The sequence below is a fragment of the Parasteatoda tepidariorum genome, chromosome 7 (assembly GCF_982258835.1).
Source record: "Parasteatoda tepidariorum strain Cologne lab strain chromosome 7, Ptep-v5.0, whole genome shotgun sequence".
Classification (NCBI taxonomy): Eukaryota; Metazoa; Arthropoda; class Arachnida; order Araneae; family Theridiidae; genus Parasteatoda; species Parasteatoda tepidariorum.
The window spans coordinates 72,754,797-72,778,631 of NC_141761.1; the positions used below are offsets into that span (position 1 = coordinate 72,754,797).

At 30.9% G+C, this 23,835-nt stretch overlaps 1 protein-coding gene across 5 annotated transcripts in view; it reads left to right on the forward strand.

Annotated features, from left to right (window-relative positions):
- The window catches only part of LOC107450794 (ATP-binding cassette sub-family G member 8), a 58,819-nt gene that overhangs the window by 16,317 nt on the left and 18,667 nt on the right, over positions 1-23,835 (forward strand). The window contains exons 2-5 of one of the 5 annotated variants that reach the window (XM_043054485.3): positions 4,438-4,526; positions 19,506-19,662; positions 20,388-20,956; positions 22,816-23,086. In XM_043054485.3, coding sequence (XP_042910419.2) covers positions 19,512-19,662; positions 20,388-20,956; positions 22,816-23,086 — 991 coding nt within the window. In that variant the 5' untranslated portion in view covers positions 4,438-4,526; positions 19,506-19,511. Of the gene's footprint in view, positions 1-4,437; positions 4,527-7,281; positions 7,305-19,505; positions 19,663-20,387; positions 20,957-22,815; positions 23,087-23,835 lie in introns of those variants that run through there. The other 4 variants (XM_071183294.2, XM_087168066.1, XM_043054536.3 and 1 more) reach the window with 4 other exon arrangements.

A 23,835-nucleotide genomic window follows, 5' to 3' on the forward strand; every position in this document is an offset into this window, starting at 1 on the left:
GATGAAAAATAAAGTAAATTCGAAGAAAATTTCAAAATGTTTTCTAGGTAATTGAGACTATTTTATGTTAAAAATACTACTAATGTCTTTTTAATAAGCGAGTTACAATTTTTGCAAAATATATAATTTAGTGCTAAATATATATTATTTTGTGCTTTTGTGCTAGATATACATGCGTTTTTTTTTTTAAAAAAACTACTTTTTAAAGCCTTAAAAAGGAGAAGATAATAATTTTTACGGCCCTAAAACGAAAAACTTTAAATACTACACTTTGTAAAGACCTAAGACGAGTTTTTGATGCTGACAGAAATTTATTATAAAACTGGTGCGCGTTGAGTTTTTATTTAAGGTCTGAAAAAATATTTTCACCTTTTTAGCCTAATTGAAAAATGTTGATATTTTATGCCACTTTGTTTTTATTTTTTTCAACAATTGCAAAAAATCAAACAATTAAAACCTGTATTCACGTCAAGCAAGAGCTTCAGTTTAAATTTAAGAAATTTAGCAATCTAAAATGTGGTCAAAATTTCCTTTTATCATTCGATTCATTTATCCTTTTGAAAATAAATGCTTTTATATTGGACAGAAAACTATTGAAACTTCTGTTGTCATCCGACTCATAGAACACGGAGCAATTAAAAATGTAGTTAGTGGAGCAGTGCTCGTAATTCTGATTAACGATCAAGTCTGGAAATATCACGGACACGAGAAATAGAAAGCGAAACTTCACCTCGTCATTTTGACGGGAGTCTTGAAGGAAGGGGTCAAAAAAGTTTTCACAATAACTCTAGAAGGCTTAAGTTTTTGAGCAATGCCTTTTTAGCTAGAATGTAAGTTATAATTAAATGTTTGAAAAACCTCAAGGAGTAGGTACACTTTTATTGATACTTCCTATTGTAATAAAACCAGAATGAATTTTTACATTTTCACTTATGTTTATTTCTCCAGAGCTGGTAGATCCATTTGAATAAAATTTGGCATGAGAATACCAAACTTTAATTATAACTCTTACGTAACATCCATTAACGTTAGCAGGTATAAACAAAGTTTATAAAATCGAACGAAAAAAGCCAATAAAAGCCTCGTCTCCCTCTCAATTTTTCATAATATGCATACCTCACATTGTGATTTCATACTAAAAAAAGTATCTGAAGCAATTGGTATTACTCGTTTTGAAACGCTAATTTCAGGTTTTGAATCAATGCAAGGTGGTTGCGTGTTTCAAATGATCTTCCTCGAGTGCCCCAAACATATATTTAGAGCCTCTATAAGTTTGGAGCCTAATGGAGATCTGTCTGATCAATCCAAGTGACAAATACACATTCTAGAAAATTGATTTCAAGACATGTTTTAAGTGTCCGCGTGCTGTCGCCCGTTAAAATAAAATTAAAACCAACTGCGTACCACTAAAATGGTAACTTATTAGTTCCAAGACTCACCAGTGGTTCCTTCAAAGCCATGGAAGGGTTTAAGAGCATCTAACATGTCACCTGCTAAAACTATCAAAACTTCGCTGCTGTAATGGTCAATTTGTTGGATATTGGAATGCAAGTAGGGTGTTCCCATGCCATATCTTTACACCGAGATAGCTAAGACTCACTACCTAACTAACCATGTCTGATAAATCGCACATTCTATCCGCGATGATTTGATTGCCGGGACAGACATGATGTATGTCTGCACATTCCTTCACATCTTTTGAAAGAGGCACTGTGAAAGATGTAATGTGTGGAAAGGATCCGTTGAAAACCTATATTCGTCTTTTCAGGGATGCAGGCATCCCTGATTTAATTTGGATGGACAACTTTTGCTCCAGTTGCTCATCTGGTTAGTGCTTTTCAGACAAATGATATTTGCCACAAGGAATGGCCAGCTTGTCTCCAGACCTTAATCTTGTCTAGCATGTTTTGGAAAACTGTTGCAATCCCGATCTGACATCCGTCCAGGACCTAAAAACGCGTTGCTGAGTTTGAGGGTTCATTGCACTGGAATACTTAGACTCACTTTGCGCATAATCCCAGATAGATGTCCCTATATTATTTAAAGTTAGCCAGAAATGGATCATTTGTACGATTTCGTAAGCCTTTTGTTCCATACGTTTCGATTTTGGTGGTTGTTAATGGTGTATATTATAGCTGCTAAGTGTTTGTTTTGATTTTATTATATAAAACTATTTTCATATTCAATTTATTCGAATATGTCCCCTAGATCTGCTGCCATCGTCAAAGTATGAAAATTCTCTTCATTTTGAACAGTGTATATTAAAAATTCTGTTTATTCGAATTATCTATGCAATAAGATTTGGAAAACTGTGTGGAAAAAAACTTTTCCCCAACATTATAAATGTTGGGATAAAAACGGTGACCGAATTAAACTATCATGCCAGTGTTGTTCCAATTCTGAAAAGCTGAGTAAATAAAGTGTAATATTGTAAACAAATCTTTGAATCTCGTGTTCAGTATGGCTTATATTTTGAGTTATTTTCTACGCATTCATATCTAAAAAGATTTCAAGTTTTTGAATTTTGATGGTTTGCAGTCATAATTTATTTATCGATTAATGCTACTACTATATTTTCATTCAACATTTTGTTTACCAAAAATAATTGGACTTTTTTTTAAAAAAATAAGTGTGCTTGCTTCAGTTATGGCAATTTTTCTATTCATATCAGAATGCTTTTTTTTTATAAATTTTTAAACAATGAAATGCTTAACATCATTGAAATATTTTTACATTACTAGTTTCAATATGAATTATACAAGTTACCATTGTGTGCTTAAAAAACCATTTTGAAACACTCATAATTCAAGAAATATATTATAATTTACTCATGAGCTTGCGTTACACTAAGAACCCTAAGCGTGTTTCAAACATTTTCGCACTAAGAACTAAAAGTAAAGAATTTTTTATCGTTTTGAATGTTAATTTTATTTTTAGTAATATTGAGCACTGTCATCTTCTATTTTTCCCGTAGGTAGTCAGTCACATGTATAGTCAGATAGTACTTCAGAGGCCTCAACTGAAATTTACATAAAAATATTTTTTATTTCATGCAAAAATGTTGTCAAAATGACATGTATTTACAAATGTTTCCAAAACGAAAAATGTCTTGAAAATAATCGTAATAGATGTTCAAAACATGAAAACAATCATCATTTGAGACATACACATCAACACATACTTTTCTTGAAAAGACTAATCTGACAGCATAATTGTTTCTTAGTCGATGCTTTTATAGGACTGTCAAGGCATTCATAATATTTATCATTTACAGCAGTTATATATTTATCTATAATCTGTATTTAAAAAAATAAAAAAAAAACTAAGGTATAGTTTGAAGAATTGAATGAAGGATTTTCTAAGAAACATTTGAATAAATTTAAGTAAATTTCTTTTAAAGTTTACAAATCGGCTATTTGAAATTTTATTTTAAAACCGTCATTGAACAGCCGACACAATTTTGAGGTTACGACTACCAGTGTTCAACTTCGTACCCTTGTAATTTTGAACTCTATCCAGAAGACAAGGGAACTCCTGGATCTAGCATCGGGAGAAATTTGCTTTCGTGGAGGACTTTTTGAGGAAATTAACCAGCATTTGCGTTACATGGAAAGGAAAACCATGAAAACTTCTCACGATTAGCCTGACTGCAAGGGAACTCTAACCCATGCTCCGTCTACCACTGGGGATAATTTACGCCAGTACTGTGGTCGGTGTAAGCTGGGTGTGGAATTTGAATTCCAGGCATCGCTGGGATTCGAACCCGGTTCACCTCATTGGAAGGCAAGCACTCTATCCCTTAAGCAACCACGACTCGCTATTTGAAATTAAATTATTCCTTGCTTTCATTTTTCTCAGCAAGTGTCCAGATGGTGGAAACTTGATACTCACTTAGCACTTTTTGAGTGAAAGCATTTGCCTTTTCTTTTTTCAATTGATTGCCAAAAAAAAAAGACTTTCTAAGATTGACGTCGACTGTTTGTTGCCAGATGTCCACGAAAACTTCTTCCTCTCATAAAATGCTCAAAGATTGTCGCTTGGTATTTTCATACACAAGGATTTTACAGAATGTGCAAAAAGTTTAAAGTTGTATATTTAAGGAAGACATAGGAATAAAATAAAATCTGAAGTATTTTTTCAAACATGTCATTTAGATGTTAGGAAGAAAAGGCATACATGTGCTACTTTTTTTTTTACAAAACTGTCTCAGACAACAAGTTTTCTTGAAAATGATATTTTACTTAAATTAGGTTTCTTTTAAATTTAATTATTTTTTCTTTAAAGAATAACTTTAAGCTTAAAATCATTCAAAATAAACTGCACTTTATAATGAGTATGTGGAGCAGTATAAATCAAATCTGAACTTAAGATAGCGTCTAACTTACACTTGTTGACTTTTAAAGTAAGGATTTTTACACGATTTGTTTTTGATTCAAGGTTTTACGAAACTGAAACAAGGCCAAATATTTTTGATTCGTAAGCGTGGAACATCTAAAAGGTACAGAGAAGAGTCGACCTTGTGCTAGGCAAGATTTGTTCTTTTTATACTATTTGTAGACCTTGCATAACTATTTTAATAATATCTATTCGGTATTGAAGTTTTTTACATCTGCTTCCTGAAGGTTTAGGTTGTTAAAAATAACATGCGATTTGTTTATTGTTTTATGTTTTCAAAATATTTCCTTATTCTGGTTGAATTACATATTTTTATGTTCGGTTACGAAATTAATTATCCGGATCAAATCGGCTTTTATTTTTCTTCCTTTACATGTTTTTGTTATTTTGGTTTGCTTCCTAAAGTTGAAGCTTGTTGTGCTGAGGAAGAATTTTAAATTTTTGGTGATTTCTATTTGTTTAATTTTGACGAATTTCATATTGTAGCTATTAGTTTATGAAGTGGCTGAAAAAATAAGTTCAATATTTAAACCACCACTTTTGACAAATTAATTTTTCAGTTGGGCATAAAATACGTATGGTCAGTATGCCAATAACAAATTTGAGTTCAAATATTTCCAACAATTGAATTTGTGAACTTTCAAAGTTGTTTTTTAAAAGTTCCTTTTGAATTACTTTGCAAAATTTAGACTCTATCTTTCTTTAAATGTACTGGTATAGTAGTCATAACTTTAAAAAAAATATGTTTTGAAGTTAACTGTTAAAGGGGAGTCTGTAGGGCGTAAACCAATAGTGCTAAAACTGACTTTTTTCGATGTAGCTTTACTCAGCATCTAAACCAGATAAACATAACTGGTAATTCATATTTTTTTCTCTGAATATTTACATATACATATTTACACTGCGATAACTTTTAATTCATATCTTTGGAATTTTTTTAAAGAAATTATTAGCTGAAAACATAAATATTTTTAAAAGTTTCATTTTTGAGTAAAAATCTTTCATGACTCAAAAAAAAATATTCCTGTTAACACTAAAGCATTATAACAGCATACAACTGATATAATCTCAAATATCCCCAAACGATTTCAAAGTAATCATAAGAAATTTCTTAGAAAAGGTTCATCGAAAAAGGTCAATTATAACTTTATTGATACATGCCCTACTGACTTCCCTTAATAAATTAGCTATTTTCAGTTAAATTTTTTAAACTTAACTTTTTTAACTGATAAATATTTAGCTCTGTTTTAACATCTTGCACCAGTATAAAACACTCCCGTCACGAGGAGAACTATATTCTTGAGAGAATATTAGGGAGATTATTCTAGGGAGACCTATGTTTCCTTTGTAATCTTCGCCAATTCAGCGCCGATCCACTTAATGAATTTAGAGCCGTTAAACTTTTCCTTTCAAATTCTGAATTTTAAAACTATTTTCATAAGCTTTACTCACCATATCATTTGAATAATTGTTCTTAATCTTCAAGTTATTGCTTGGTGGGAAGTTTTGAAGCCACAAATCATTGCTAGATTTTAAATTGACCACAAATCCAAAAAATAGCATTGATTTGTCTTTAAGTATCTGTCCGGTGCATGACTCTTTTTTTTTCTTCTTATTCTCTCTTATAGACATAACATTATTAATGTAAAACAAGGTGGGATTACGTGTTTCTTTTACGTTGAGATTGAAATCACTTTATAATAGTAATTTCGGATGTCTGTAACATGTTGCTTGTTTTAAGTTTCATTGAATCTCAAAGCAAAAGAAGTGTTCAAGATTTACTGATGTGGAACTATCTGAAGGTCACCTTCCATTATGTGCAACTTAAAGAAGTGTCGGACCAAAGAACATTGGTCAATATTGTTGAGCTAATAGCTTTCTATTTAACGAATGACTGATTCGGTCTTTTCATTTTGGGAGTGGCAATGGACTTTCAATGCTAAAGTCAATAAAGTTTAGTATTTCCTACAAACGCTGAGAATAACCCTTTTGAACTTACAAAGAATGGGTTAAAATTCTTTCAGAAATAAAAAAAGGTTATCTCTATTTTGAAATTTTTTCTTTTTTTAATGGGTAAAAGAAAGGTAAACTTTCTGTTGGTAAATTTTTAAAATCGTAACATTTTAGTGTATTTGAAAAACAAATGGTATGTGTAACGGTTCATGTAAAATTAATTGACAGTTTATTAAATACCAATTGGAGAAAAACGGAACGAAACCGAAATTTTTCCGTTTGCTGCATACTATTTTGGTAACCTGAAAATGTTCTCAAATTCTCATCAAGTTGACAAATTAATACTACTGCTGCTATTGGATACCTGTAAGTGACGTAGTGTGGGTATCTCGACTTTGATTGGTTGTTGAAACGTTGCATTTTTTACGTTATCAACTGTTCTTTCCATTCTTTATCGAGTAAACCAAGCCCGTCAAATATCAATTCTTTTAAGTGACACATTCTAATTTCTTTCACTGAGTATTTCTTAATACAATGACAGGCACTAATTATGCATCGAATTTGCTAGGTACATGAAGCAAAAATATATTACAATAAAATACATAACCAAGTAATAAATCTACGTTAAGTAGAAGTCGTAGAAGAGCAATAATTATATTTTAACAAATTCGATCTGAGATACGGCGTTGTCTTTAATTAACTTCAGGTTAATTATACATTCTAACTTATGTTGAGAGACTTAGCTCGACTTCAGCACGCCATCTTGATTATGAACGATCAGCTGGCGCTGAGGTCATAGGTCACATGTCTGGGTGTCAGTGATCTTCGCGAAATGCAAGTACTCAATTGGTTATTTTATAGTTTTCACTGTTATAAGCACCATCTGTTGACGAGCATTGTAAACATTTTTTAAACTTGAGGAGAAAGAATTTTAGCTTATCCTAGCGGAGCAAATAGTAAGTCTGTTTTTTTTTTTCTTTTTCTTATAGAATTTCTTTTTCAAATAGTTGGCAATAACTCTGTATAAACAGATATTCAAAACAACTTCAACTGTTGAAAATCTCTTCGTTTAAGGTTTCTACTGAATAATCAAGATTATGATCAACTGAAAATATAACCAGCAAAATTGAATTTTTAAACCTTTTGGCTTAAGTTTTTTTTAATAAGTACTTCATTTAAAATTTAAACGTTACAGATAGGAAATTTAGTAATATTATTCAGGAAATATAAACGCGATAAATAGTTTCTCATATTTATATAAACTGCAAAATATTTTATTTCAAAGTATTTTGCATTTATATATTTCAAAAGTACATTGTATGCTGTGAAACTTTTAAGTCATTCCGTTCAATTTTCCAAAGCATCAAAAATTATTGAACAATTTGGAATAAATCGTAGAAAAGCTTTGATGCGAACAATTTAAGTCAGGAAATAGAAATCTACTTTGTTAACCGGAAATTTGAGTTCAGGTAATATGGAGGCAAAAGGGCTAGTTTGTCCCAATACTTGATCCAAGAGTTCCTTTGGGTTCTGGGTTGGGCTCAAAATTACAAGCTAATAGAGTTGGAATTCACTAAAATTTGATTTAGAATCTTCGTTCACTCAGTTCTTCAAATGTGAAAGAAATTTTTTTATAGCAAATTCTGTTTCACCCCCATCGGTAATTTAAAATTCAAAATTAAAAGAAAAGTTATTTCAGGTAACCCTATAGGAGTAAATCATAAAGTTTTAAGAACTGAAAAAAAAAATAACTTGCCAATAACTTGTTGCAGGACGATTTGCAGAATGATTGATGATGTTGCGGGATACCTGTGTAATCAAGCCATAAGTTTTCATTTTGATATTTTGAAAGTTTTTTTCAGTATTAGAAACGTAATGGTTTACTTTTGGTATATCTGAACTCACTTTTCTCGTAATTTTAAATTACCTAAGTAGATGAAAGAGATTTTGATATGAAAGATTCTCCAGCGGTGTAGCGTCCTCTTAATTCATTGTCCTTACTTTTCAAATGATGCATATGGTGCTCCTAGAGCCCCTGAATTAGACAGGCCGACTTATCATCTATTTTTACTCCAAAGAGCTAACATAAGCACAATACTAACGTAACGTTAACTTGCGAACTGTTTTGCTCCAATATTGCTTGATAGGTCAGCTCTGATAGTATAGGAGCCTTAGGTGCTCCCAAACGAGACTGCGCTGTTCATCACTCATTATCTCTATCTATTTCTTTTTTTTATCCATTACTCAATTAAGCACTTTAACTTCAATTTTAATTCCTGAATCTTATCTTTCTATGCAAGCTGTAAGCTAATTCTCATATCTTGCTATCCCTCAGTTCTTTGCTTTAAATGCTTTCAAAATTTTTGCGAATTCAACAAACGGAAATATGAGGAATTTCTAAAAAGCTGCAAATATCCAGTCAATATGATTTTCTACGCTCATGTGATAAAAAAAAAAAAAAATTCGAAAATTTAAATCAAATTGAAATTACTTTTGATTGCTTGGTGATGACACTATCTCTACTGGCCCAATCTTTTACTCCAAGAAAACAGACCTGGTAGGCTGGCAAATGAACCAGTCTAATAACGGTTCCCATTAAACATGAAGCAACTCTGACAAATATCGTTTAAATTGAGGGATATATTTAAGCTTTACGTGATAATGAATTTACCTCAAATCAAGAACTTTAAGTTTATGTTTAAATCATGCGCAATTACTATTCAGACTGAGTGCATTTGTTGAAAAGTAGAGGAGGAATGTCTCTCTCATCCGAATGTTAAGTTTGCTGTTCCTCACGACTTCCCTTCGGGGCATTTAACTTGTCATTACGCAATAATACTTCACGTTCTCGGAAGTACGAGGTCACATTCCGCAAGTCATAAGAACAGTGATACCCCCCCCCCCTTAATGTCTGTTCTTCTACGGTTGATTTTCAACTTTAAAAAAAATTACCTTGATGAAAATGCTAGGAGGGGTGAGAATATTATTTATTTTTAGGATTAAAGTGATTGGAGGAAATCTGTAGAAGAACCATTTTTTTTCTTTTCATTCAATTTATCTTTATTTGCATTCATTATTTCGATTTCATCGAGAAATGCAGTAAATGTAGTTTTCGTTTTATTTTTCAATTCGGACTAATATTGAAAACAGAACTAGTTTTAAAATGTTACGCCTGCATATTCGTATATTGTATTTAGTTTTTTACTCCTTATATGTTTGAAGCTCGCAATTTGATTTTTTACTTTAAACTAAGTAAGGTGTAAAATATTACCAATACTTTTCATTTTTTTAAATTTCTCATGTTTCTTGCATTAATATTACAAATATATCTATTTATATACATATAGGAATCAAATGAAACTGATCGAGTCGAACATATGAACGCCCTTATATAAAAGGGCAAGATGAAGAAAAAAAATTAGACATAATTTAATATTTATAGTAAATACTTAATTTAAAATTCAAAAAGCATAAAATTGAAATATTTTAATTGTATTTTTAAGATTTTTTCTTAACATTGCTTTTTAAAGCTTCAAGTTTGTTATTGAAAAGGGAAGTTAGTCAAGAATAATAATAATAAAAAATAGTTTATGTGGCTTACACTTGGAGCAAAGCAATTTTGCAATATATACCATCCGGCCGTGAAGAATTACCTGGGTTTTAAAATGACAAATTACTTAAATATTTTAAAAGTTATTAAACTTTTTTGAAGATCGCCGGGGTGGCGACTTTTTCCCACCTAGATGAATATTATCACTGTTTTATTCTCAGTTTTTGCAAATTTTTATGAGTGCAGCATTTGAGTAAGTTTTTAAATAGTAAAAAAGTTAGACCACAGATTCTTCATTTTCACTAAACTGGCTTTTCACCATATTTCCGTTTTGCTCTATTTTCATAATAGAGATCGCTAGCTATAGATAGGCTAAACTTGACCTAACAGTCGTGAGTAACTGTACAAACTCGCATATTATTCGCTAAAAAGCATCATTTCATACGACAACGGCCTTAAATTGATATTGCTAATTGGGAAAAAATATTATTTGAAAATTTGTAAACTTGAAGCTTGATTTTAAAATAAATTTCGATGCGACTTAAATTGACAATAAGCTTCAATTACTGAAATTAACGTATTAAGAAAATCAATTTCAGATAATTTTATTTAATTCAACTCATTGAATTGTGTCATAAATTAAATATATCTATTTGTGCTGAGAACTTTTAATTTTACTGTCTTGATCTAACTTTTTTTTTCTTTTTTCTAACTTCTTCATTCTAAATGTGATGTTTTAAAGTGCGTGGAATTGGCAAAAAAACACCAAAAAACACATTAACGTTCTAAAAACATTTAAAGCCTAAATTAAACTTTTCATTACTTAAAAGTAAGGTCACCGTCTTTGGTTCTTCTCAATTTAATGTGTACACGTCGTTGGATTCCTCAGCGTTCGTTTACTCAAAATGGAAAACCACAGGAATTCTTTTCAAATAGTCTGTCTTGCCCGCGGAGTCGCATGCTTCCTGGACTCCCTCTGCGTAATGATGCTCCTTGCTTCTTGAATTAAACTAACCGTACCTAATTGAAGTTTGAAAAGTATATCTCAAATCTACCTGTGGAATAATTTATTATTTACAGCTATAATCAAATATTATAATAAGTTAATTATAATGTTTTGAACGTTATTAGCCAAGTTTTGACATTGTTCAGAAAATTTGTGCAGTGCTGTTATCTAGAGAAAATTCCAAGAAACCAAAAAAATTTATCTCGAAATATTTTGAACAGCTTGGATTTTTGTCTTTTTTTTTCTCTTTGAAAACATTATAGCTCATTACTTGATTGCTTTAAGCTATTCAATGCTGACCGGCCTGTGTAGGGGGCAGGGAACTGCCCTTGCATCAGAAAGATCCTGGGTTCGAATCCCGGGCAAGGCATGGATGTTTCTCTCTCTGTGTGTTCTATGTCCTTCTCCTTTGTGTGTGAATGTGACACGCCTTATAAACGAGTTGTGGTTGTGTGAATGGCGTAGCAGAAGTCGAACTCCTGGCCATAGATGGCGCCACTGAAAAACAGGAACAATCGCACCCCCACTGCCTAAACAGGCATACGACAAAAAAAAATAATAAGACTTGTTAACTCGTTTGGATACCTTTCCATAGATGAAGATTGTCATTTTCGATAACACCCGCTCCATAGAGTAATAGTCCCTACAACTTCAACGTTTTATTTTTAAATTTTATTTCTTCTTTAAAGCAAGCTGGTGTGACTGATTTGCTTATATTTTTTTTAAATCGATGTAGCTGAAAGTTTAGACATAATGAAATCGTCGGCGTATTCTTTAAATCGGCATCAAAAAGAACCGAAGTTGAGCAAGTAGACTCATTTTCTAATCCTTGAGTCGGTGAAGCGTGTCCGACATCTGTGGCGTGCCATTAATAAATTTTCGTTTCATAATAAGTTTATCATCTATTTCAGTCAAACTATTGTTTCCTCCCTTATCCGAGAGGCATCTTGAATGCTTGTCTTTAGAGAAAATTTTAACTTTATTTTGACTGTGATAAGAAAAAAACTTCCTTCTTATCAGTTCCTATGAAAAGAGTTTTACAATGAAAAAAAATAAATAAAAAATATCAATAAATAAAAGACGAAGCTCTTGTCGATTGGCAAACGATTGATTGAAAAACGATTTTGTTTAAAAAAAAAATTAGGATTTTCTATCAATGCTCTTAACCAGTTGAAGCAGAATTTTTATTAAACATAATTTTATGTGTCTTTCATTATTAAGTTAGGTTAAAATAAGTGAAGAAAATTATATTTTTCATTTTTATAATTTATGGATAGGAAATACAGCATGAAACACCGGTGTCTTTTTCTGCGTCATCCAAAATCTTCCGAACATGACTAACTTCCAAATTAAATTTTTTTAAATTTGCTCTTATTTGCAGTTATTTATCATCGAATATTCTTTCTAATTAAGTTTTTGAATAAAATGAAAAAAAAAACTTTTTTTTTCTTTCTTGTTTTTGGGGATTTTTATATTTTAGTACAATTATTATTCCGATAATCTAACAGTTTTTTTGCCCCTATTAGATTGTTTTTCATAATTAAAAATACTAAAATACATTTCTGTTTGGAATTAGGAAGTCTGAAAAAATATATGAATGAGACAAAGGTGTTCCATCTGCGTCAATGGGTTGAAATTCATTATCCTCCTCAGTCTCAATCTTTAAAAAATGACAGTATACGATTTTTAATTAGAATTAAGTAACATAGAAGAATTTTAACTCATTAATGAAATAAAAAATTTCAAAAAGATATTAATTAATTCGTAGATTATTTCTATTTAAACGAACAGAAGTTTGTTTTCTTAGCTCTTTTTACTTATTACAGGATATTTTTATAGTGAGTTTATTCACATTTGTGTCTTAAAACGAAATCCATAAGACTGAAATAAAATTTTATATGCCATAAAATTGCCCAAAATGTAATTTAATGGACTCTTACCTACCTAAAAATGCTGTTGTTGCAGCTTCTTATGCCACTTGCTAATGCCATCAAACCTGCTTGTTGAAACCAAGCGAATTTAAGGATGGTGGTGCGTTTGTTTTTCAGTGGCGCCATATATGACCAAGAATACTACTTGATCCACGCACACATCATCGCCCGTTTACAGGGAAGACCCATTCATTCATCCGCAGATCGTTTTTTGACCTGAATCAGAGGTATGGTTTGTTATTGAAACATGGAGGACTTGTGACCAAGCAGATCGTGCACCAGTCACCATTTACTAAATGGAGAGGCTTCAGTTGGTAAGGATCGAACTCTCGACCTCTTAGACATGGGCCTGACGCGCTACTAACTAGGCAATCCTGGCCTCCTAAAGATATTTAATTATAATTAAAAATTTCGGCAATCTAAGAAAAAAAACTTGCCCTGATAGGAAAACTATTTCTAAAATATTATTTTTTAAGTGATAAAAGTTTCCCAATTGCATCAAAATATATTGGAAGCTGGGCTTCAAGAGGTTGGTTTTAAAATTGCAAAAAAGCGAATTTGGTTATATTTGTAAAAGTTTCATTTTCTTACTGGAATTTTTTTTTTACTCGTTGCTTCATCTGAATTAGGTGCAACTTTAATATACATGTTTTGGCAGAATTGTATGTCATTATAATATATATTGCAAAATTGTATATGGATTTGATTCATCATGTAATGCATATTGCTAAGTTGTGTCATATTACATAACCCCGTTTCAAATAAAAAATTATTAATTGAAAAATTCTTTGCATTTTTATGGTCTGAAAAAGCAATCTTCAATAACAATATCGGTAGAAAATATATGCCTTCCTTACAATACGCATAGCACAAAGTGGCATGGTGGGATTTAAGCAGTGGCAAAGCGGTGACTTTTTAAGAAATTAATTAAAATTGAACAAATTCTAATCCATAAGGCGGAAACTATTTGGAATTTAGTAAAGCTATGCCAACCAATAATTTAACAAATTCAACAATTTGGCTGTCAGATACTGTTATATGTGTGGAATGGATAAACATACGTATGTGAACCAATGTTTACGTTTGTGAACGTAAAGTCATAATATCGTTCGAATTTAACTAGCGTTAATCTAAAAAATCTAATTTTGTAGACATCTTCAAGAATAAACCGGCTTCAAGAATCAAGTTGATCTAGACAACTTAGTAGTAAAAAAAATTTTTAATGGTACATTTATTGATGACTAAATGTTCATTAATTATTTAGAACTAGCCAGCTTTGGTGAACAGCTTAGTCACTTACCAAAATTACCATGCAAAACACATAAACTTTAAATGTGACCAAGCCAAATGCACAGCACAACTGTTTTTAAATACTTTAATTATTCAAACCCTCCTCCAATTCTAACATCTTAATTAGTTTTAAATAATATATTAGCCAATTTTTTTCACAGTCTAGTTGTCGTTAGCGCGGAATTACTCTGATTTTCATTTTAACTACTATTTCCAAGAGATGTCCTCGCAAATTTTCGTAATCTATATATATATATATATATTTCTCTTACATGGCGACAAAAAAAAGCCTCCCCGAATTGCAATGCTAGAAAATCGACCAATGATTGCCGATAAAAATGTCACATGCCAAATCTAGCTGAGGTGGCTCAACATATAGCGCTTTTAAAAACGGAAACTGAAATAACCAGAGAGATCATTCTCACCAAATGTGGTCTCTTCCAAAATTCACTATCAGCTGCGGCACTCTCATACTATTAGGCTAGGCAGAAGTGAGTAGTCTTTGTCGATCTCTATTCTAGTATTTTGTTGAAAGCGCTTTTTTTCACGCCAAAATTTTAACCTTTTTAAAGAGATATCAGTTTTAGAAATTTTATCTTAAAATTTTATACTATAGCACATTTCTAATAGGTTTAACGATTTACAAGTCATTTATTTGAATTCAAATTTATTTTAATGACTTAGTATTTACTAAAAAGATGCAATTTAAAAAAAAAAGTTGTTATATGGATTTGAACGATTGTTTTGAATTCTCAGAATTGCGTGCATTTGCAATGTACCAAAGTTAGTAGTGAGCGAAGCAAACTATATAAGATTGCGTAGCAATTTTCGGGGGTTGGCGAGCGTTAGCGATTAGGGGGCGCAGCCCACTAGTAATTTAAAATCTGTTTTGAACAGCCATTAAATCACACTAACCACCGTAAATTTGAGTTCGAGACATTTCAGTATAGTAGGCAGAAGTAATCTAATTATTTCCTTCTCGGTCGTGAGACATCGTCAGCGGTATACACGGATCATGGGTTGAAGTTCCTTTGCCGTCAGGCTAACCGTGGGAGGTTCAAGTGGTCTTCTCCATGTATTACAAATGTGGGTTAGCTCCATCGAAAAAAAACCTCCATTGAACAAATTTTTCCAAATACTTGATCCAGGAATTCCATTGTCTTCTGGATTGGGTTCAAGATTACAAATCTACGGAGTTAAACATTAGTAGTCGTAAACCCAAAAATTGGGCCGGCTGTTCAACGGCGGTTATAAAATAAAATAAAATGTAAAAAAAAAATGCGATGAAGATGTAAAAACAGCCCCTATAATGTATGCTTTCCTTAGTACGTAACTGTTGCTAATTGGTATGAGGGTTGCAAGCAGCTTGTCCTATCTCATCGTATCTCTTAAGGAATGATTGGCATTCTGTGTCAAGGACGAGCCAATAATTCTTAAGGACAGTTTTAACTGGCAGGTAGATGACCTTCTGGGATCAGGAGATGTTTTGATACCCCAACTCACCTGATATTGGGTGACAATTTATTACAGATTAACGGTGACCTTTCAGATTTAGTCTCTCGTGCTTTTGAACTATTAAGCAACTAAAAGTTGCATTGCTTAATATTAATAACTTTTTTAAGCATCTGTATATAGTCTTTCGAAAGAGTTAGTTTTTAACATATATTGACTTTTAAATATTAGTTAATAATATATATTTTATTTTGAATGAAAACAAGCAAGTAAAACTTTTTTATTATCGAGGTTGTACAGACGACCCGATTCTGAGTTTACGATTATCGATGTTCAACTCCGTAACCTTGTAATTTTGAACCCAACCTAGAAGACTAACTCCTGGATCAAGCATTAAGACAAATTAGTCTTCATTGAGGACTTTTTGATGGAAATAAATCTCATTTGTGTTACATAGAGAGGAAAATCCTCCCCCGTTTAGACAGACTGGGTTCTATCCCATGATCCGATAATCACTGATGATATTTTACGTCATCTCCATGGTTGATGTGAGCCGGGAGTTGAGTTCCTATTAACTAGCCACCAGGGATTAGAACTGTGATTAGAACTTGGGTTATCTCATTGGCAGTTGAAATTTGAAAAGAAATAGAGATTTCAGAAAAAAGGAATTGATTTGAGTTTAAAATTATAATTTATTTTAGGAGTAAATTGTTTTTCATTTTAACAATTAACAATACAAAATATATTTTTTACTGTGCAATTTTTTACACGTAGTTCTAAGACTTTTATTGCGCACCTTTAAAAATATAAATGTTTTTATTTTTAGATTTTTTCAAAAACCAAATTCAAAAAAAGCTTCTACTGGAAATTCGGGGTGACTGCTCAGATGTAGCCTGATTAATTTAAAACTTTAATGAAAAGTGGAGACGGTAACGGAATCAGTTCTTCATTTCACTTGTATAAACTTTCAATAGCATTTATACGTGAAGTATTTTTAGTTTTTTTTTATTTAAATCGATGAAACAAAATTTTGAATGAAATGATTATAACATGAATTATGTAAGGAAACTTTTTTTAAACGATAAAAAAGCGAAAAAAGAAAAAAGAAAACAGTAACTTACCCAAACGAAATCACTAAATCCATAATTGTTCTAACTATTCAAATTTTTTAATGTTTAAAAATTAAGATTCATCGTCGATTGAGATTAATGGTTCTTAGAATTTCATTGTGTCTGTGATTGTTTGTACTTGTTCATTTATTGTTTGTACTTGTACATCTATTGTTTGTACTTGTTTGTACTTGTTCATCTGTTTTATTTTATCATAACATTTCAAATATTCACTTTTGTGTTTTTAACTATCACAATATTGTTTTGATTTGCTCTTGTTGTTTTCTCTCAAACAAAAGTTTACACACGTTCTATCTAACTTAACAGTATAAAATTTTCGTAATCTTTTGTATTCATTGAAGCGTTTCATACAAGTTAGATTAAATTGTGGTTAAACAAAACCAGATAAAATAATATTGTTAACAAGAACATTATAGAAAAGTAAATGCTTTGTCTTTCATCACCCTATACTACATCATTCCATATTATCTTCAAAAGGGGTTTAAACATGCTTACTAAATGGAATTTGGTAATAAAAACTTATAAATCTCTGAGTGGATTTTATTTGTAAGTATGATATATAATTTATTCTAAAGCTATACTTTTAATTATGGTAAATACATTTTCAATTTATTCAATGGTGAATACATGGGTAGGAGTCCTCCTGACGTCAGGCTAACCGTTGGAGGTTTTCGTGGTTCCTATCCATATAACACAAATGGGGGTTAGTTCCATGAAAAAGTCATCCACGAATGCAAGTTTCTTCCAATACTTGATCCTGGAGTTCCCTTGTCTTCTAGATTGTGTTTAAAATTAGAAGGCGGCAGATTTCGATCGGATCAGATTCAGATCAGATCGTAACTCGAAATTGTGTCTGTTCCTTAACGACGGTTATAAAATAACAATAAAAAAAACATTGGTCAAAAGTGTTCCTGAAATTAAAATAATAAACTTATTTTTGAATATATATGTATCTATATGTATATATATGTTTATATGTATATGAATATATATTGATTGTATTAGATGAATAATTTCAGACGAAACGTGATGAATTTTATAAAAAAAAAATAGTTTATTAAATGAGCTATAACAACATATTCTATTTTAATTTAGATGAAATCATAGCCGAAAATTCATTTAATCATCGATCGGTTGTTCTAAAAATTCTCTCGTTCGTTCGCGATTATCGTTCCTCGGACAGTCTCGTCTTTTCAATAATATTTCTTCATTTTGCTAACCAGGTCAAACTTAAGCGGATCCTTAAATTTAGTAAATTCGTGACATATATTATCATATTATATTTTTATTTCCTTTTGTTTAACAACATGCCAATTTAATAACAAAAATCTTCAGCAAATTGTAACAGTTTCGTTCAATTGGTTCAACAATTGGTTTTTTGCTACTTAAATTTAAACTGCAAACTTCTTCTCACTTACGAAAATTTCGTAATTAGAAATTTATGCTAAATTTTACTTTCTATAAGGCTGAAATAGGTAGAAAAATTAAAACCCTTTTTTCTAGTAATATGCATTTAAATAAATCAGATCTTTGATCTTAAAGAAAAACTTCTCTTCGTCTCAACGGTGGTGTCTCCATCTAGGAGTGGATTGAAGAAGTTATTTTGGTATTGTTGATCAATCAGTGAAGCCATATTTCAGAGAAGTACTCTAATAATACAGTGCAAACTTAATAAATTTAATTTGCCCATTGATTTTTTTTAATAAAAATTTGTATCTCTTTCTGTTAAAAATATTTAATTTAAAATTAAATAATAGATTTTAGATTGAAGATTATAATCTTGTTTTTGTGAGTTTTATGTTTTGAATACTTAAATTCGTTATTGCGAATTTTCACACAAATACACATCATACATAATGTAAAGTACTTTAGAAAAACCAATCCAAGGTTATTTTCTTTTATCTACAGATTATAGTAGTCCTCGAAATTTGCTCGAAATATTTACTATGGTAAAATTTCACGTACAAAATTAACGAGTTGGAAAAATGGTCGGCTCACCATTGTTAGATACATCACGCATTCTGAAGTTTAACTTTGGTATGAATAAAAAATTATTTGGCATAAAGATGAGGTTGGTAAGATTGGCAGTTAATGAAATGTAATTAAATAAAGCAATTTAATCTTAAGAAAAGAAAGGGGGGGATAGTATGATTTAAAATGCATTGGCCTTTTTTTGTGTGGAAAAAAACAATAGTTTTTTGAGTGAAAATTAGTAGTGTGTAATAAAAAAAAGTTTAATAACTCACATTTTTCAAATTGAAAATTCTAAACCGTTGTCCCTACCTTAATTATTTCTTTAATGACAGCATACTTATTTTCTTCTAGAAACAGCGTCGAAAGGTTTATTTTTACTTTAGGTAAATACCCAATTCCAGGTACCTGAACCACCTTAGTAATATTTCCATTTTGCTCCGTTTTTGTTAATCAAATTTTTCAGGGAATATCCTGCAGTGTTTGGAGAAAAAAAATTCTCAGATACATCTACTGCTTTAACGTAGACCAAACAATACCAAAATAACGTGTACAAATGTCAGTTTTGCAAACATTTCTGAGGAATTATCTGGTAAAAGATAAAACTGTCAAGAGTAACTGTAATTATCCGTACATACCAAAGTTTCGTGCATAAATACCAGGTATGCACCAAATTTTACACATTTTTTGCTTTTAGTACTCACTTAGTTCAGTATTTTTAGTTTTCTATTGTGGCATCACAAATAGCATTTTGATCGTAGTGATTTAAATTTTATTTGCCTTTTCTGCACTAAATATTGAAAATGGATTTTCTTTGATTTCTTTAGAATAAAATGTGGGAGATGAGTACTATGGAACGAAGATACTCAGTGCCACCAAGCACCCTTTCAGATCCTTCTGGACGATGTCAAACGACTGAAGACTTACATGCATGGAGTATCTATAGGCAAAATCTTAACTCAGATTTCACAGACAGCGCACTTGGTAAATATTCTTCGAAATTCCTCTTTTCGTACTGTTTTATTTTAGAAGTTGATAAAAATGAGACAAAATTTATTAGTCACGAAAACTTTGTTAGTTACCGAAGTCAAGAATTAGATTATATAAATACACTTAATGTATTTATATAATGTAATAAGTCTAATAATCTATAATCTAATAAGTTTATATAAATTAATAAGGCTGGATCTTTCAAGGTCCAGCATTTGGCAAGATTACCATTAAAGTTTATATGTTGTACTAGATAATTTTGAAAAATGTCCAAGCTGGTTGTAAAAGGGAAAAAGCTTATTTATAACTTATTATAGTGTAGAACTTTATAATAAAATTAAATTGTGAAATGTCAGTATTTTTACAAATCCTTACTCTCTAAATTTACTAAGTTTTCTACTTTAATCAACGTTGCCTATGTTAACTTATAATTGAAATCTAAACATCTAGCTAATTTTTATTCTTTATGAAATTGCCAGGTTACATCATGTAAATTCACAGATAAGTCCACCAAACTGTAGTTGACTCGAAATTAATTCTTGGTTCTTTTGTTTTCTAAACGAGCTCGATCGAGGAGATCAATACCGAAATTTCAGAAAAATTCAAAAAACTACGGTAGCTGATTTTCAAGAGTTGACGCATATTTTGTACTATTATGTTTTAAATCTATAATTTCAAAACCTAATTTTCGAAACTGAAAAGGAAATATTTTATTCCAGATACAGGCCACAAATCACAACCTCCATTCGGTAACTTCAGACTTCGTGAAAGCACTGTACAGACTATACTTAACCATCCCAAGTATGGACCTAGAGAGCGTAATTCCGAACTGGGATCGAACGTTTTCACTTACCTCAGGTTTGGGTTGCCCAGAGTGTTGCCGCATCCTACAACCCACGCAAAACCCCTTAGGAACGGTTCTTCCGGATACGACTCTAGCGATGACAACGGTGGATCTCCCTACATCAATGGTCGAAATCGCCGGACCAGGAGCGATCCGGATTTCCGGAACCATGTGATTCCTTCCAATGCCTCTGGCATCGATTCTGAAAGTAGGAAAGCATCCCGCCTAAAGGCGAGCAGTGAAGCAGATCTTTTGAGTGTTGACAATCGGGCCTTGACGAGGCAACAAGCACTCAAAGCGAGAGAAGACGCTAGGGAAGGATATCAGAGAAATCCTATGCCGGGAAACGGTCATGTGATTTCTCCTGGTTCTAAAGCAGGATCGCATATTTCTGTCAATTCCAGGATGTCTCCCGACCATGTTTCCCACCGGAGTCATTCCAAAGTAAGTAGTATTTAGTGTTTTAAAATAAGTTTCCCATTTTTCTTAAGTTTACGCTTATTTTAGGATAAGCAAGTATAGTTCAGTGTTTTAAATGGTTTCCAGTTTTTCCTTTTCATTTCTTAATTACGCTTATTTTAGGAAAAGCAAGTAGAATTCAGCTTCTTAAATAAATTGTTTCCCATATTTAATTTGTTTTTATGTTTATTTTAGGAGAATCAAATATAAATCAGTGTCTAAAATTCCCATTTTTCATTAGTTATCCTTATTTTAGGGCAAAGCAAATAAAACTCATTACTTAAAAATTTTTCTCAAAATTTTTTTTCAAAATTACTTATTCATTTTCCTTCAGTTATGATCATTTTAGGATGGAAAAATACAGTTCAGTGTTTTAATTAAATTGCTTCACATTTTGCATTTTTCTTTTGTTATGCATATTTTTGGATAGGCAAGTACAATTCAGTGTTTTAAATACATTTTTTCCAATTTTTCATTTTCATTTTTTTAGTTATGCTTACTTTAGGGTAAGGGCAATACTGTGCAAACTTTTCAGCAGAAATATAGTTTGGATCAGCGGTATCTAAAAAAATATTCCATGGGATCCAAATGTCCCGTATAAAGGTTACATACGTGCCTAGATTTAGGAAAAATTTATAACCAGCAATGATATTTAGATACAATCATTAATTCATCTACTTTTCAATATTAGTTATTTTTATGAAATTTAAATCATATGCCAGTAAGAATAAAAAATCTATACATGTAATCTATACATATGTCTCTACTAACAATGTAATGAATGAATTATGAAAGGTTACATATTTCTAAACAACTGCATATTTGTATTTTTCCAGTTCAGTTTTTCAATTCAAAATGAAACAAATTGAACTATCAATAAAAAGTTTCTCATATAACATTCTTAACGTTCATAAGAGTTTTTTTTAATTTTATTTCTGCGAAATCACAAATTAACTTATTTAATCTTTTCAGCGAATGCATATTTCAGAGATAAAAGTTAGAACTAGTCTTTATTCCGCTGCCGGCCTCAGATATAAAAACTAATTTTAAAACTATAGAAAACTAAGTATTTTTATCAACAATGTATGTTCATAATTGTTAATAAACTTTATTAAGTCGCTGTTCCGCGATAATATTTGCCATATAGAGTTCTACAGGTGAATAAAATTAAAACCGTCGTTCTCTAGTGCTATAATGAAATCTTTATCTATTGATGCTGACTTAAATTGATATTATTTTATTAATAAAATATCTTAAAAATAAGACTAAATTTCGGATTATAAAACCTTGAAATTATGATCATAAACGTAAATATTTCAAACTGAAGTATTTTATTTAAATAAAGTTAATCTTAGTCTAACATCTTTTAGGAAACCTTTTTAAATTTAAATAAAAAAAATTTATGTAAGATATAAGTAAATTAAAATAAATTTCTAAATCTGAAAATTTAAACTCCTTATGCATTATTTTGTAAATTTATTGTTTACTAATTTCCAAAACTACTAGGTATTCATGCAAAATAATACAAATAATTTGATATTGCCAATTAGTTTTTTTACGTTATTAAATTCCCATATTTTCACTCAATTTATCTATTTACTTTTAATACAGTCGCAATCATTAAAGAACGTAACATATACCTTCCGGTAAGCATGAAATGAATAGATATAATGTATTATTGTATTAACTCAAATTTTTAAGAAGTCATAGCATTACTGCACTAGGATAACATCAGAAACTTAAATTCAAACAAAAGTAACTAAATTAACTTTCTCGGTGCTTATGCCATATTTTAAAATGTGCTATTCTTGAACATGAAAATTCACAATTTTTAATTCCAACAGCATATGGATGGTTTCTATAGTCACGATGCACCAATGCTGAACGAAAGGTTTTTTCCAAAAGACAGTTTTTATTCCTCCTTACCAGGAGCTAACAACGATGGAGGTTTACCAAGATATCCTCACTTACAAGTACGAGACCTTAGCTACGAATTAGATATGTCTTCTGCATGGCATACTTTATGTGGTGGTGCCCGGACAAAATTAAGAATGTTGGAAGGTTTGTCATTTGAAGCAAGAGGTGGCGAAATATTGGCTATAATGGCTACTACAGGTAAAAATTAAACAATATGTATGATTGACTTTAAATAATTGAAATATAGTTTTATTATTTTGAAATCATATTTTTATTAAAGATTATCTCATTTTTTTAGTGGAAACTATTTTTAAATCTCTTAATATTTGAGGGTTTAATTCATTTTAAAAAGTGGTAATACTTTGACTGAGATTTTTGGATCCGTTTCCATTGAAGCTTTGGCGCAATACTTAGCTAATATGCAAATAAACTGATTAGCTCTGTTATAGTATGGAATCAATATTTTCGACGTTTTACCTTGGCATAGAGTAAATGAGCAGCTTCCGTTTTTTTTAAAGATCAAAAGTTTTTCTCGTATTTCCTTATAACAACGTTCTCATTTAATTCTCATTAATTTCTCATGATTCACATTTAGTTGTAATATTATTTTAAGCCGTTTAATTCTTCGTATTATAATTAATTTTCAGTTAATTAGTTAATTTTGCGATTCGTTCATCTGATTAGCTGATATAATTCATTTTCAGATTTTAGTTAGTCTACTAATTTATTGATTGTTTGATTGTACTAACTTGATTTAGATATCGAAAAATAAATAACACTTTGTAAATGTAAGCGTACAGAACCGTTGTTGTTATTCCAGTAAAGATCTTATTTTCACTTAAACGAGAGTTTAGTCGGTAATGGGTAGATTAGCTAGGTTATGCGCCCATTGTGAGAAATTAGACAATTTTCAGCACTATAACAGATCACTCTAGTTTGCACATTAT